General features: G+C 42.7%; 1 protein-coding gene across 5 annotated transcripts in view; it reads left to right on the top strand.

The window, feature by feature from the left end:
- Window positions 1–13826, top strand: part of zmat4a (zinc finger, matrin-type 4a) — a 228582-nt gene that overhangs the window by 45971 nt on the left and 168785 nt on the right. For all 5 annotated transcript variants that reach the window (XM_086031028.1, XM_086031027.1, XM_086031031.1 and 2 more), the window contains exon 4: window positions 8317–8473. In XM_086031028.1, coding sequence (XP_085887154.1) covers window positions 8317–8473 — 157 coding nt within the window. The remainder of the gene's footprint in view (window positions 1–8316; window positions 8474–13826) is intronic.

Genomic DNA, 13826 nt, shown 5'->3' with positions numbered 1-13826 from the left:
TTTATTTACTTTGCTATTAAATGTCTTAAATTATTTTGCCTCTAAATGTATTTAGCTTTTTTGCCTTGTGCAAGAAATGCATTTAATAAATAAAGCTGCCTTGCCCTTGCATCTTGTTTTTTTTAATTTTGTATGTAGGTTTAAGTAGGCAGCGGAACATTTTACAGTGGCTATTATTATTTTGTACGCTTGTATGGCCATTTTGAAAAATGTGCAAATGTTATCGGGTGTACAAAACATTATTTATGCAGTTAATAATGCTTTTATGATGCGTGTTGGTGTGTGTGTGTGTGGGTGTGTGTGAGTGTGTCTGTGTGTGTGTCTGTGAGAGCTGTAGTGGCTAGCCTCAGCTCCGCTTTGCCCTCCCCTGTAGCACGGAAATAGACTGCTTTGTCTGCTCAGACCATCTTTTAATCCTTTCATTGCAGGGATACCCTTGTACTTTGCTGTCCTAGTTCTTGTTCATGTGCCGCAAGGGAGATGCGTAGTGAGTGTTTCCTGGCTCCCAAATAAGGCTACTTGTATTCCGTGCAAAAAGTCAGACTATAGGCACTTTTCCATTACAGGTTCCCGAACGCCCTGACCCAGCTCTGCCCTGGCCTCACTTGGCCTAACCTGGCCTCTATTACTTATCCATTACAACAGGCACAGTTGGGCCGGGATCAGCTGAATTGTGTGAGCCTTCTCTACACGCTCACAGTTTAGTGTGCGGGGCTCAACTACACAATTTCACAAGTCCCAGCCACTGTTCTTGCAGTGATTCAAAATATGAATAGTAATTGCACGATGTGGCAGTGTTGAAAATTATAATGCGCAGAAGCTTTCACACAGATAATACTAATACATTTTATTTGAAAGTGCTTTTCATAGTACACAAAGACACTTTACAACAAAAATAAGAAATACAGGATAAAAACATACAGTTTAAAGCAAAATATACACACATTTCAAAAGACACAAATGTCAAGAAAAGAAAAACAAAGCTAGAAATGAGTCACAAATATTAAAATATATTAAAAACATTGCGGAACAGGTGCGTTTTGATGTTGACCACACGAGGTAGAACCAGGTTGATTTGGGTTTGAACTGGTACAATGGAAAAGGGCTGTAGTCCAAAACTGTCACCCCACAGAGCAGTGCAGCTTGTTGACTTCAATCTATAGACAAATTGCACTAGCAACTTAAAGTGGAAGTCAACCCAAACATATTTTTTTCAAGAATATGTTCCCAGCAGGCCCACTAGTTGAAACACAGCATTCTGATAAATATTGCGTTTGTAGAATAAGTGTTAGTCCACTCGTTTTTATCCATCTCTGGGGCCAGCCATTTTGTCTTCTGTCGACTGAAAATGACATCACAACTGATCACAACGACCAATCAGGGCTCAGATTCAGACAACAGGTCAGTCGTGATTGGTCGTTGTGAGCAGTTGTGATGTTATTTTCAGTCGACAGAAGACAAAATGGCTGGCCCCAGAGATGGCTAAAAACGAGTGCATTTTGCTGCTTAACTTATATTCCATCCATCCATCCATTATCTATACTGCTTATCCTCATGTTCCACAAATGCAAAATTAATCAGAATGCCGTGTTTCAACTAGTCGGCCTGCTGGGAACATATTCTTGAAAAAAAACATGTTTGGGTTGACTTCCACTTTAAACTTCAAAATACAAAAAAATGTGAAACATTATACTACAGATGCTCTGGACTGAGGAACGTCCTCCCAACCTCACACATCCAAACACACCCACACACGCGCACACCCACACACACTTCCCCATACTCCAAATATGAATACTATGTGACTTTTACATGTTTAATACGTCTGTGTCTTTATTTACATTCCTCAGCCACTTGTAATTAACTGATCATTTATTCCGTTAACAATTAATTTAGTTGAATAGCCTGCAAATGACAGCTCATCTGCTTGTATAGTTTGGACAAACTCAAGCATTATATACTATATCATTATTTCAATTATTTCTGAGGATAAATTGATTTTCGTTTTGTCGCTGGAGGAAGGTTGTCAGTGTCTGTGTGTAATGCCTAGCACAAATGAAGGACATGGCCAAGGACAGAAGGAAGGATGGTGTGTGTGTGCATGGATGGGTGCGTGTGTGTGTGTGGTGGGGGTGGTCAGAATGAGTCACAGTGAACCACAGAATAACACAGATTGCAGAGGAAGAGTTGTGTGTGTATATCTTCTCATATACAGTATACTGTGTACTCACATGGCCAGTGTTGGTGAGATGGCGCTTTTCTATATATATGTATATGTAATGTGTTTTCACAAAAACATACTTATGTCTCCAAAAATGAAAATTGAGACATTCATGTGTTCTACTTCTCCACTTAATTCCCTTCATGGAAGTACCTAAAAAATTTACTAAATTACAGCAATTCCAATTTTTGTCAGTAGTGCTGGGTGATATTGAAAAACTCTTCTATCACAATATAGTCCATTTTACATCACAATATGTAAAATGGGAAATATCATGAGAAATGCAACCATTAGTGTTGCTATATAAAGTCATCAAATGTAAAAAGTAGCCTCCATATTTTTGCACAAATGTTGATATCTATCTAAATAAGAGGCATAAACACAATGCTTCTAATTCTGACTGATACAAAAATAAACTAAAAAGATGAGCTCTACTGTAAGGTAATTTTGAGAACATTTATTGTGCAGATCTCAAAAGTCAAAATCAAAACTCAGGGCTGTATTGTGAAAACAAATCATCAGAGATAGGCATTCCGCCCAAGGGACGGAACGGCCCATTTTGTCGACGGATGGAGGATGAAAAGTCTTTTAAAAAGGACAGACTAAGCAATGACGGAAGTGGGTTTTCATCCGTCCCTCTATTCGCCCCTAACCCGGTCAAGTACTGACTTAAGTGTTGTGTTGGGTTCTTTTAAAAAGCAAGACTGCTGTTCTCTTCTGCGATACCACAGAGCCTCGTGCAAAACACTTTTCATGTGCCTTTCCTGCAGTAACATTGCACAGGCATAGTCTGCCCTCTAGTGGTTCAACACGTAATACCATTATGCCACAGGAGTCAGGATGCCATTTCACTCACTGACAGAAACATGTCCAGTTTGTATTGGGTGTGTAATCTGGGATAATGTAGGAAAATCTGGGCGTAGGAAAAAGGTGGATAGCAATTTAATTTTGTAAACTAAATTGATCCGTTTTCATGTGAAGTATGTCCTCGTTTGGGACATCTTTAGACCTTAAAAATATCTGCCAGTGCTGATGTACACTTAAAGGTCACGGTGCAAACTTTTTTCAGAGTCTATTAAAATTCATATTCTCATTGGTAATAGGTTTTATAATACATACAAGACACTTCCTGCAAGTTGTCAACCACAGATCGATTAGAAAATAGGTTTTACTTACTCATTCCGAGTGTTTACGGACCTCATGGAAGCTCGAGGAATCGTGGCTCTAGCCACCGGAAGTAACGTAGATATAGCTAAACCGCTCGCTACACTATAGACTGTACAATTTCCATGCGCTACAAACACAGTGTATTCAATGGCGAACGATGTTTTGGAATGAGAGGATTTAGAAACACATGTGCCGACAGAAGGGGGCGTTATTAGACCGTTCATGATTAGTAGTCAAGTCACTGAATCCTCCGTGTACTGTGACGTTACATCTCCGGAAAAAGCCGAAGATGAGGTGGCGTGAGATTCAAACGGCAGACGACACATTCTGAATTGTGTCATGTGTCATCTTCCAAACCGCTTATCCTATACAGGGTCGCGGGGACCCAGCCGTCAACGGGCAAAGGCAGACTACACCCCGAACTGGTCGCCAGCTAGTCGCAGGGCACACAAAGACACCGTCACTGAGCGTGAATCAATCCCACGCTGCCCGCACACAACTCAGGCGTGTGTACCACTACACTATCAGTGACCTGCTCTGAATTGTATTTAGTGATTAAACTGCTGTGTACCAACGAACTAATCACATTTTAATGACACTTATGGATTGGAAAAGGGGTTCTAGAGGGCTACAGAAAGGTGTTTTCAATGTTTGCACCCTGACCTTTAAAAAACCCGGAAGTGGAAGTCTTTCTTATTGCGTTACAACACAAAAGTTTGTCAAAAAAACACAATAGTATTGCATTATAAAGCAATCTTAAATATTCTCATGACGTCCCCTGGCGGGCTCTGCTCTGAGTGCTGACTGATGGAATGTAAGGACTGATGGAATGTAAGGATGGAAGCGCTTGAAAGGATGGGGACGTATGGCTTCGGAGTCCGATTATTTTTATGAAAAAGGAAGGCGGGGACGAGGACGGAAGGGTACCAAGGTCGCGGATGGCGGAGTGGCAAAAATGGTTCCCAGAGTGACTTTAGAATCTTTCCAGAAGAACTCATCGTTAACATGCTCAGTTCTGATTTGAGAAGAACACTCAATCGAGCTCCAAGCACAGCAGCTGAAAGTTCCAAATGAGGGACACTTGTGACCTTTGAGGGAGCAACTCTAGCCTTGTCCATGATGAAGCTGCAGTGGACTTTGTTGTGGTCATTCTTGTATCGAATGTAAGAGCATGCACCGCATCCTACACTACTAGCATATGAGAAGTGGTGCAATTCGACACTCACAATGTTACCAAAGTGAGATGGATGGTAACATCTGGAGATTGAGACTTCTCTCAGCTGTTTGAGGCCAGTTTTCTACTCATCCCACCTTGGACACAAGTCATCAGGAAGGGGATCATCCTATTGTACATGTCTGCGACACCGTTCCTGGAAAATGCACTTTCCACTTAGAACAAATGGTGCCACAAACCCCAGTGGGTCATACAAGGAGGCGACTACTGACAGAACGCCACGACGAGTGTCAGGCCTATCTTTCATATTGATATTAAACCTGAAGTGGTCACTTCTGATTGACCACTGAAGGCCCATAGCATGTTCCACTGAGGCAGTCTTGATTTAGATCCAGGCACTCATCTGTTGCCCTCTCAGATGGATCCACACAGCTGAGAACTTTCCTCTCATTTGAGTTGAATTTGTGCAGCCTTAAGCCCCCTTTTTTGCACTGCTCAATCAGAAGCTTCTTTGATTGAGGGAACACTCAAAAGCCCATCGTCAACATAAAAACAGTTTGCAACAAAGGCGGCTGCAGAGGGATAGTCAGACTCATCCTGTTTTGCTTCAAGATTTAGATTTAGATTTGTTGGTCCTTGTGGGGAAATTCGTTTCCACAGACTGTACACAAAAAACACAAACATTACCGGTATACATCACGGAAAAGTACACATACCCACACAAACATACATACACGACAGTTATTAACACGACAGTGTCACTACATTGTAGCCTGGTCAGGTGAGTCAGCGGGGTCTGTTATTTAGATTGGAAATGGCTGTAGGGATCAGGCTTTTCCCCAGGCGAGCCCTCCTGCATTTTATGGACTTGTATCTACGCCCTGAGGGTAGGGGAATGATATATCGGTGTAGTGGGTGAGTGGAGTCCTGGACTATCGAGTTTGCCATTCGAATGATGGACCTCTTGTTTAAATCTGAGAGCTTCGGTGTGGGTAGGCCGATGATTTTAGCTGCTGTGTTTGTGATGCATGTGAATTTGGTGCGGTTGGTGACAGAGAGCATGGTAAAGAAACATGTGGAGCAGTACAAGAGGATGGGTTGAAGAATACTTTGATACAGTAGTAACAGAAGGTGGGATGCAACGTATAGTCATTGGAGTTTATGGATGACTGTCAGTCTTTGTTGACTTCTTTTTGGAATGTCCGTGGTGTGCTGATCAAAAGTGAGTTTATTGTCCAGAGTTACTCCCAGGTATTTGAAAGTGTCCACTTTGTCAACTGTTTGTGTGTTTATGATGATGGGGTGCTGGGGCAAGTGGGAGTTGAACCATATTTTCCTTTGTTTTCTTGACATTGATTTCAAGGTTGGCGGCTGTGCTTGAATCCGTGAAATGTTTGACCGTGTTTTGATAGTCCAGGATGGGTTGGCTGTCGGAGAGGAGTGCAAGAATGGCTGTGTCGTCGGAATAATTCAGGTATATTGTGGTGGGTGAGATGCTACGACAGTCATTGGTGTAGAGTGTGTTCAGGAATGGGCTCAGCACACAACCCTGTGGGACCCCGGTATTGATGGTAAGTACCGGGGATGTGGTTGAGACCATACTGACTGCTTGTCGCCTGTCAGTGAGGAAGTTGTGGGTGAGATGGATCAGCTGAGAGGGGATGTTACGATGGTGCCAAAGTTGGCGCAGCCTGGGGAAGATGCAGCGCCAAAAAGGTGGACAGACATTTGGTATTCCTTGGGCTCAAGCTCAAGGTCTCCATGCTCCCACAATAGAACTCTCAAATAGCTGCGCAGCTCAGGTGTGACAAAGAATTGGCGGAACATTCTTTCAATATCGCAGATAATGGCTACTCTTTCCTTTCTGAAACGGCAGAGAACTCCCACCAAAGAGTTAATGAGATCAGGGCCGGTCAGTAAGGTGTCATTAAGAGAAATGCCATGATATTTAGCAGAGCAATCAAAGACCACCCTTGACTTGTAAGTTTTTTATGATGGTATATGCCATGGTGAGGTATATACCAACAGACCTGGTCATCCACAGTCTCTGGAACTGGCTCTGCATCACCTTTGCTGATCACATCCTTCATAAAGGCTTTGTAATGATCATGGAACTGCTGGTTAGCTTTTAACTTCCTTTTCAAATGCTGAAAACGAATGGTGGCCAGTTTTTTTATTATTTGGCAGTAGGGGAGGACTTTGGCCCTTGAACGGAAGAAGCATTTCCAAATGTCCATCTGGTCTCTGTCGGATGTGTTCATTAAGAAGCTGAATAAAGTGAACATTATCTTGTGAGACAAGTTTGCCCTCTGAATTTCTCTCACTGAAGTCTGACTGTAGAAGTTTCAGGATATCTGCAGCGGACGGCATGGCAATCTCCTTCACTGCAACTCTGTGCACGAACCTCTGGCTTCCTTGTCTGTCCAGACTTGGATTTGCTGCTCCAATAATACGCCTAAGTTTTTTGTGCGAAAGGCTAATTTTCATGTCCAATAATGACTTGTAGAGGTGCCAGAGCTGAAGGACAGTCATAGCCTATTAGCAGACCCACATCACAGACTTGAAGTGATGGCAACTCATGTGCCAGATGTTTAAAATGAGGCCATTGCAAAGCTATGGATGCAGTCGGTACACATGATTTGTCAACTAGAATGAAGTCACGTGTATATACTTGCCATAATTGGATATGATTATTATTATGGAAGCTTCTAACTTGTAGGCCAACTACACTTTGACTGGATATAACTGTATCGACAGCAGTCAATGTGGTGAGCTTCAAATGTAGTGGTTGAGTGACTACATTTAGCTCTTTGGCAAGATCTTCCAGGACAAAGGTTGAATCACTTTGAGTATCAAGAAGAGCATATGTAAGAATTTCCTTTTCAGGTTCATTTACAGATGACAGATAAGCAGGAACAATACTTGAAGCGGGCTTGGCCAGTCATGTGCTCCTATTGGCCAGTCATGCGCTCCTATTGGCTCAGCGCAGCAGCGCAAGGTATCATGTTCTATGTTGTCCACAATTCCATGTTCGGCTGAAGCGAGTTGACGGAGATGTTGAAAAAGACGTGTTGGTTTGACTGATTTGTGGGACAACTTTTATTGATTAGAACATAGTTTTGTTTATGTGAGCAATCTGTTTAATTTCTGTTTAATTTGGGTGTGTGGGTGTGTGTATGGTTTCTGTAGAACACGAAATACAAAAAAAATACAAATAAACATGAGCAGTTGCATGTAAATGTCTCTACACAATTCTAATTAGCTAAGTCTTAATTATACTGTACATATAGTTCAAATAGTAAAGTTAGGATTAACCTCAATTCATATAAATGTGAGTGTGAATGGCTGTGTACATGTGCCCTGTGATTGGCTGGCAAGCAGTTCAGGGTGTACCCCACAATTGCTTTGGGTCCATGTGGGGCAGTGACTCCCAAGCCCCAGGAATGGAACAGTATTTCCTGGCCCATCAGAGTTTTCCAATCCAACAACTCTTGAAACAGCACACATTTGTAATACATTTTCACCATATACTGTAGGTATGGTGCCTCAGGTGCTGTTAGTGTCTGAATATTACTCTGCCACCAGCATTGTGTGAATGTTATTGGTGAATGAGTTTAAATTGAAACTGTGTTTAAGTCACATCTTTTTTTTTTACATTGTTCAAGTGTTGGCTTGTTGTCTTTAAAATTGCCCTTAGATTTTGCTGTTCCATTATTGGTAAGATTTCTTAATTGTATATTGCTGTGTTTTATAGGGCAGCGACGAAGGTGATGTGGACAAGAATAAATGTTGCACGCTGTGTAACATGTCCTTCACATCAGCTGTGGTTGCACAGTCACACTACCAGGGTAAAATCCATGCCAAGAGGCTAAAACTGCTACTTGGGGATCAGACTGCCATTACAACCAAAGGTACGTTTTTTTCTTTTTTTTGGTCTTTTTTTTTTTTTTAATGAAATGTATTGTGGTTTTATTTGATGTACAGTGGAATCTTGTATCATGGGTCCTTTTTAACCTCCTCATAGATTATGGGCATGGTAAAAAAAAATACAGATCCAGTGTAATTTATTGTGCAGTGCTCCCAAAATGCAACAAAGCAAATACAGGTATTTACAAAAAAGTGAAATAATGCAACAAAAAAAGTCACAAATAATACTATATTACAAAAACACTGAATGGAGTTTAACCGTTTGTAGGCGGGTTTACATGGAGCTTTCTAGTCACCTGTTTGCATGTGATGTGATCAATTCAGATCGTCCGTTTACTTGCTCCACCCTGTTAATCAGATCAGTTGTGTTGCAGCCATGTGACACGCGGAGAACGATGTAAACATCACGTGATCTATCAACATGGAGTTCATTCATCTATTTAGCAGAGTTTTAACACCTTTATTCTGCTTTTTTAAAGCAGAATCTTAAAAAACAAGTTACGAGTACTTTAATACAATACAATACAATACAATTTTATTTATATAGCGTATTTCATAACAGCTAGAGCTGTAACAAAGTTCTTTACAAACAATACAATAAATAGAGCATTAACATTAAAAGGCTGTTATACATGTATTAATAAATATAGACATAGATAATATATAAATACAAATAAAATATAAATAATGAAGCCAATAAATTGACATAAAACACTATATACAATTGACACCGGAAAATAGCCGAAAATTTCAGGTCTGATCAAAAGCCAGAGAAAAGAAATGTGTCTTCAACTGGGTTTTAAAAATGGACAGAGAGGGGGTTTGCCTAACAACCAATGGGAGGTCATTCCAGAGGGAAGGACCAGCGACAGAAAAGGCTCGATCCCCTCCGAGGCTCCGCTTGGTCCTCGGCACCTCGAGCAGCGCCTGGTCCGCAGACCTGAGGCTGCGTAGGAGTGGAGGAGCTTAGAGAGGTACGCCGGGGCCAGGCCATTTAATGACTTATAGACAAATAAGAGAATCTTGAATTGAACCCTAAAATGCACTGGGAGCCAGTGAAGGGAGGCCAGAATTGGTGTTATATGCTCCATCCTCCAAGCTCCAGTTAGTAGGCGGGCAGCAGCATTTTGGACCAACTGGAGACGTTTGAGGGAGGACAGGCTGACTCCGAAATATAGTACATTGCCGTAATCCAGCCGAGATATAACAAAGGCATGGATGACTGTTTCTAAGTGCTGATGGGAAAGGAGGGGCTTTACCTTAGCCAGCTGTCTAAGGTGAAAGAAGCTCGACTTTACAACAGCGCTGATTTGCTGGTCCAATTTAAGATCACTGTCTATTTTAAAACCCAAGTTTGAGACTGTTGGCTTTAGATATGAAGCAGGGGGCCCAGGACAACAGGGTGGGATGGAGATGAGCTGCTGGGACCGAACACCATAACTTCTGTTTTCTTTTCGTTGAAATTGAGGACATTTAGTGACATCCAATCTTTGATGTCCTCAAGGCAGGACAAAAGTGGTCTTTAGGATGAACCCTCTTTTTTGCTTAGCGGGATATAGATTTGACAGCCGTCCGCATAGCAGTGGAAAGAAATGCTGTGTTTTCTAAGGATGGAACCCAAGGGCAGCAAATACAGTGAGAACAGCAATGGCCCCAAAATAGAACCCTGTGGAACACCATACGATGGAGGGGCAGAGCGGGACTCAGAGGAACCTAGGCTAATAGAAAAAGTCCTGCCACCCAAATAGGATCCAAACCACTCTAGAGCACATCCACTAATGCCCACTTGGTGTTGCAAGCGAGTCAAAAGAATACTGTGGTCTACCGTATTAAAAGCTGCAGTCAAATCCAACAAAACAAGACATACGTGGTCTCCAGTGTCATTTGCCAGGAGGATGTCATTGAAAACACGTAGCAGGGCTGACTCTGTGCTATGCATCTTCTTGAAGCCTGACTGGAACTTCCATCACATTGTGTTTATCCAAGTATGATCTTAGCTGTGAGTGCACCACTTTTTCCAGAATTTTAGACATAAAAGGCAGCTTGGAAATGGGTCTAAAATTTGATAGCACAGCTTGATCAAGGCCATTTTTTTTCAGCAGGGTTTGCACTACAGCATGCTTAAACTGTTGGGGGACCACACCGGAAGACAGGCTGCTGTTGATAATGGCCAAAACCAATTTACCAATTGTCGGGACAATCTCCTTAAAGAAGTGTGGAGGAATGGAGTCATAAGGGGAGCCCCATGGTTTCATATGGCAAACCACTTCCTCCAAAATTGTCAAAGAAACCGGCTCAAACGAATCGAACGCTGCTGAACAAGAAACTTGGACAGAGGGGTCAAATGTGGTGTTCGAAACAAGAGCCCTAGCTGCAGCAACGTTGTCAATGAAAAAGGGGATGAGTCCATGCAAGTTGGTTGACGGGGCTTGAGTACAGTCGATTGTTTTAAATAGGGCACGTGGATTTTGGCGATTTGCCTGAATCAGACATGACCAATTGTCTCTCTTGGACTCCTTCACTTTTCTCTGGTAACGACGCCAGCAATCCTTTAGGATTTGATAAGAGACCCGCAGCCTGTCTTTTTTCCACCTGCGTTCAGCTCTGCGGCATTCTTGTTTAGCTGTGCGAGTGCTCTCATTAAACCATGGCTCCGGTCTAATATTTTGCCGCCTAATTTTTAATAGAGCCACGGTCCACGATCCAAAATATTAAGGCAAGATGAATGGAACCAAGTGCTGAGCTCCTCTGTGTTTGAAGAGGGAACACAAAGCTGATCAAAGGCATCAGAGAACTGACTAGCAGTGAGGTGGTTAAAAACCCGGGCCTTGCGCTCGCTAGCATTAGCTCTGACAGCACTGGAAAACATTGCATCAAAGAGCACAGTCTTATGATCAGAGAACACATTGTCCAAAACTTTCAAATTTGAGACCGATGGACCATAAGAAAGGAAAAGGTCTAAAGTATGTCCTTGTTTGTGAGTGGAGCCAGCCAGACACTGCACCAAATTGAAAGAGTCAATGAGTCTTAAAAAGTCCTTTGCCAGTGGTTTTTCAGGACAGCACACGTGAATATTAAAGTCCCCCATGAACAGGATGCGATCATACTGCAACATGATTTCGATGAGGAGATTTGAAAAGTCATTCAAAAACTCCTTGTTGTATTTGGGAGGATGTTATATGACAGCACAGAGCACAGGGACGGCACTGGCAACTTCAAAGAATGTGCCCTCAAAGCTGCTGAACGCTGCGGTGAATATACACTGTTTACATTTAAATTTGTTTTTAAAAACAGTCGCCGTTCCTCCACCTCGGCCTGAAGTTCTTGGCGCATCCAAGTTAGAGCATGCAGGTGGTAATAGTTCAAGCATCGCACTGCACTCACCGGCGGCAGTCCAAGTCTCTGTCAGGCAGAGGAAATCCAAGTTGTTGGAAAGAAATAGCTCCCTCGGGATAAACGATTTGTTCGTCAACGACCGGGCGTTCAACAACGCTATCCTTGTGGGAGCATCAGCAGCAGCAGTGCGCGTGTCACCTCCGATTGGCGGGCCCGGGGAAGCTCCTTGACAAGTTGGTGATTCACACCGCATCCAATGGCGCTTGGTAGGCGGAGGCGCAGCCAGAATTCCTCGGCGCAGCCAACAACGGGTATCAGGCAGCCAGCAGCGGGGACCCGAGCGAGGCACAGCGGTGGAGTACGTCCGTGCGTCCAGGAGCGAGCAGAAGCGTGCACCTGCTCCCTTTTTTGCCTCGCTAGCTTGCCACCACGTTTGCCTCGGCGCTGTTTTCATTGCGGTGGTAGCGGTGGGAGATGGAAGAGGTCCGCCGCGATGTCAGCAGGCAACGTCTCTTTCCAGTTGTGCTCAAATGCACCCGAACTTCCAACGCAGCATCGCAAGTCCAATAAAGTTTGGCGATACATACACAAGCAGAGCGTTTGTGAATGAAGCACCAGTCAGCCAAAACAGTAAAATGAGCCGAATTGTCAAGAGGGAGACACAGGTGCACTTTCGGCCATCTTGACATCGCAGACGAGCTCTGGTAAGACGGTGCCAATTTAAAGTGTGTATACAACGACGTCACTACGCATTTACGTCAACAACTGAGCAGGCACAGACCGGACGCAGCCTGGCCATTCTGTTTGAACTATTTACATGACGCTCGTTTGGATTGGCGGAAGGAATACAGTGTACCACCACTGTGAATCCGAATGAAATTCCATTTCCATTTCGTCCTTTTTATTGCAATTGGGTTGTTTGTATAGAGCATTTTCATTCCGAATGATCCTTACTAATTGGAATACATGGATCCATGTAAATCCGGCTATTGATATCCATGTTCAGTCAAAGCAAATGCACTTACTGTATGCACTCTTCAACTCAGCATACTCCACAGTACGCCTCTATGAACCTTATACGCTTAGCCCCTTCATTCTCTCAATTAAAGTAGTAGCTAGCAAACAATGTCATCCATTCTTTTGTTACTATTTCGCCACAAATGAAATAGTCTTTTGACTTTTTTTGTCATGTCAGTCATGAGTCCAACACAGCCGCAATTAGATTTGTGATTGGATGAATGAGTTTGTGTAGACACAACTCCCGCCTACACACAGCAGCCTCCTGCCTTCTCGAAGTAAAGCAGACAACTCGTTCAATGTCTGATTTTTGTGTTTTCAGTCAGCAGTTACCATTAAGAACCAGTCTGAGGGCTGATTAAGAGAGAAAGAGAGAGAGAGAAAAAAAGTTAAAACACACTTACTACAATGCAGTACACAGAGCAATTACAATTACTTTCACTCAATGCGAGAAGAACCAAAACATAGGTCTTTACGCTCATTTTTGTGAATACTCTTTGCTAATCGAGAAAATTTTGTGCGTGACACAAATTGTTTGTATACAAAGTTGTTTGCAACGACTTTGATACATATGTTTGAATGGGTATACATGTCCATAAATTCAGGTTACATGAGAGCCAGTGATGGTATAGTAGTTCATTAATGTGACTTATATGCAGGCAGGGTTGTGTTCCGATTCAGTGACAGTATGAATGGGAGTGTGAATGTGTCTACAATGCCTGTGGGTGTAGTCTGCCTTTTGCCAAAAACACAGCTTTGATGAATTCTCTAGCTCCCTGGAGCACTGAACACGATAAGTAGTCTGGAAAATGGATGGATAGACACTATGTACTTTGTATTATATCATACTGGGACTCTTCAGGGTTATAAGGCCTTCTGATTCAACAAGTCATTATCTGATACTTAACGATGAGGGTGACTTTGTAAAGCATTCAATCCTGATTGAATAATAATTGTCCTTGTTGCTGTCAAGGCTGAAATATT

This window comes from Filicampus tigris, chromosome 5, assembly GCF_054856515.1.
Source record: "Filicampus tigris isolate MCC_2025a chromosome 5, RoL_Ftig_1.0, whole genome shotgun sequence".
Lineage (NCBI taxonomy): Eukaryota > Metazoa > Chordata > Actinopteri > Syngnathiformes > Syngnathidae > Filicampus > Filicampus tigris.
This window is presented reverse-complemented; position numbering and strand designations above follow the sequence as displayed.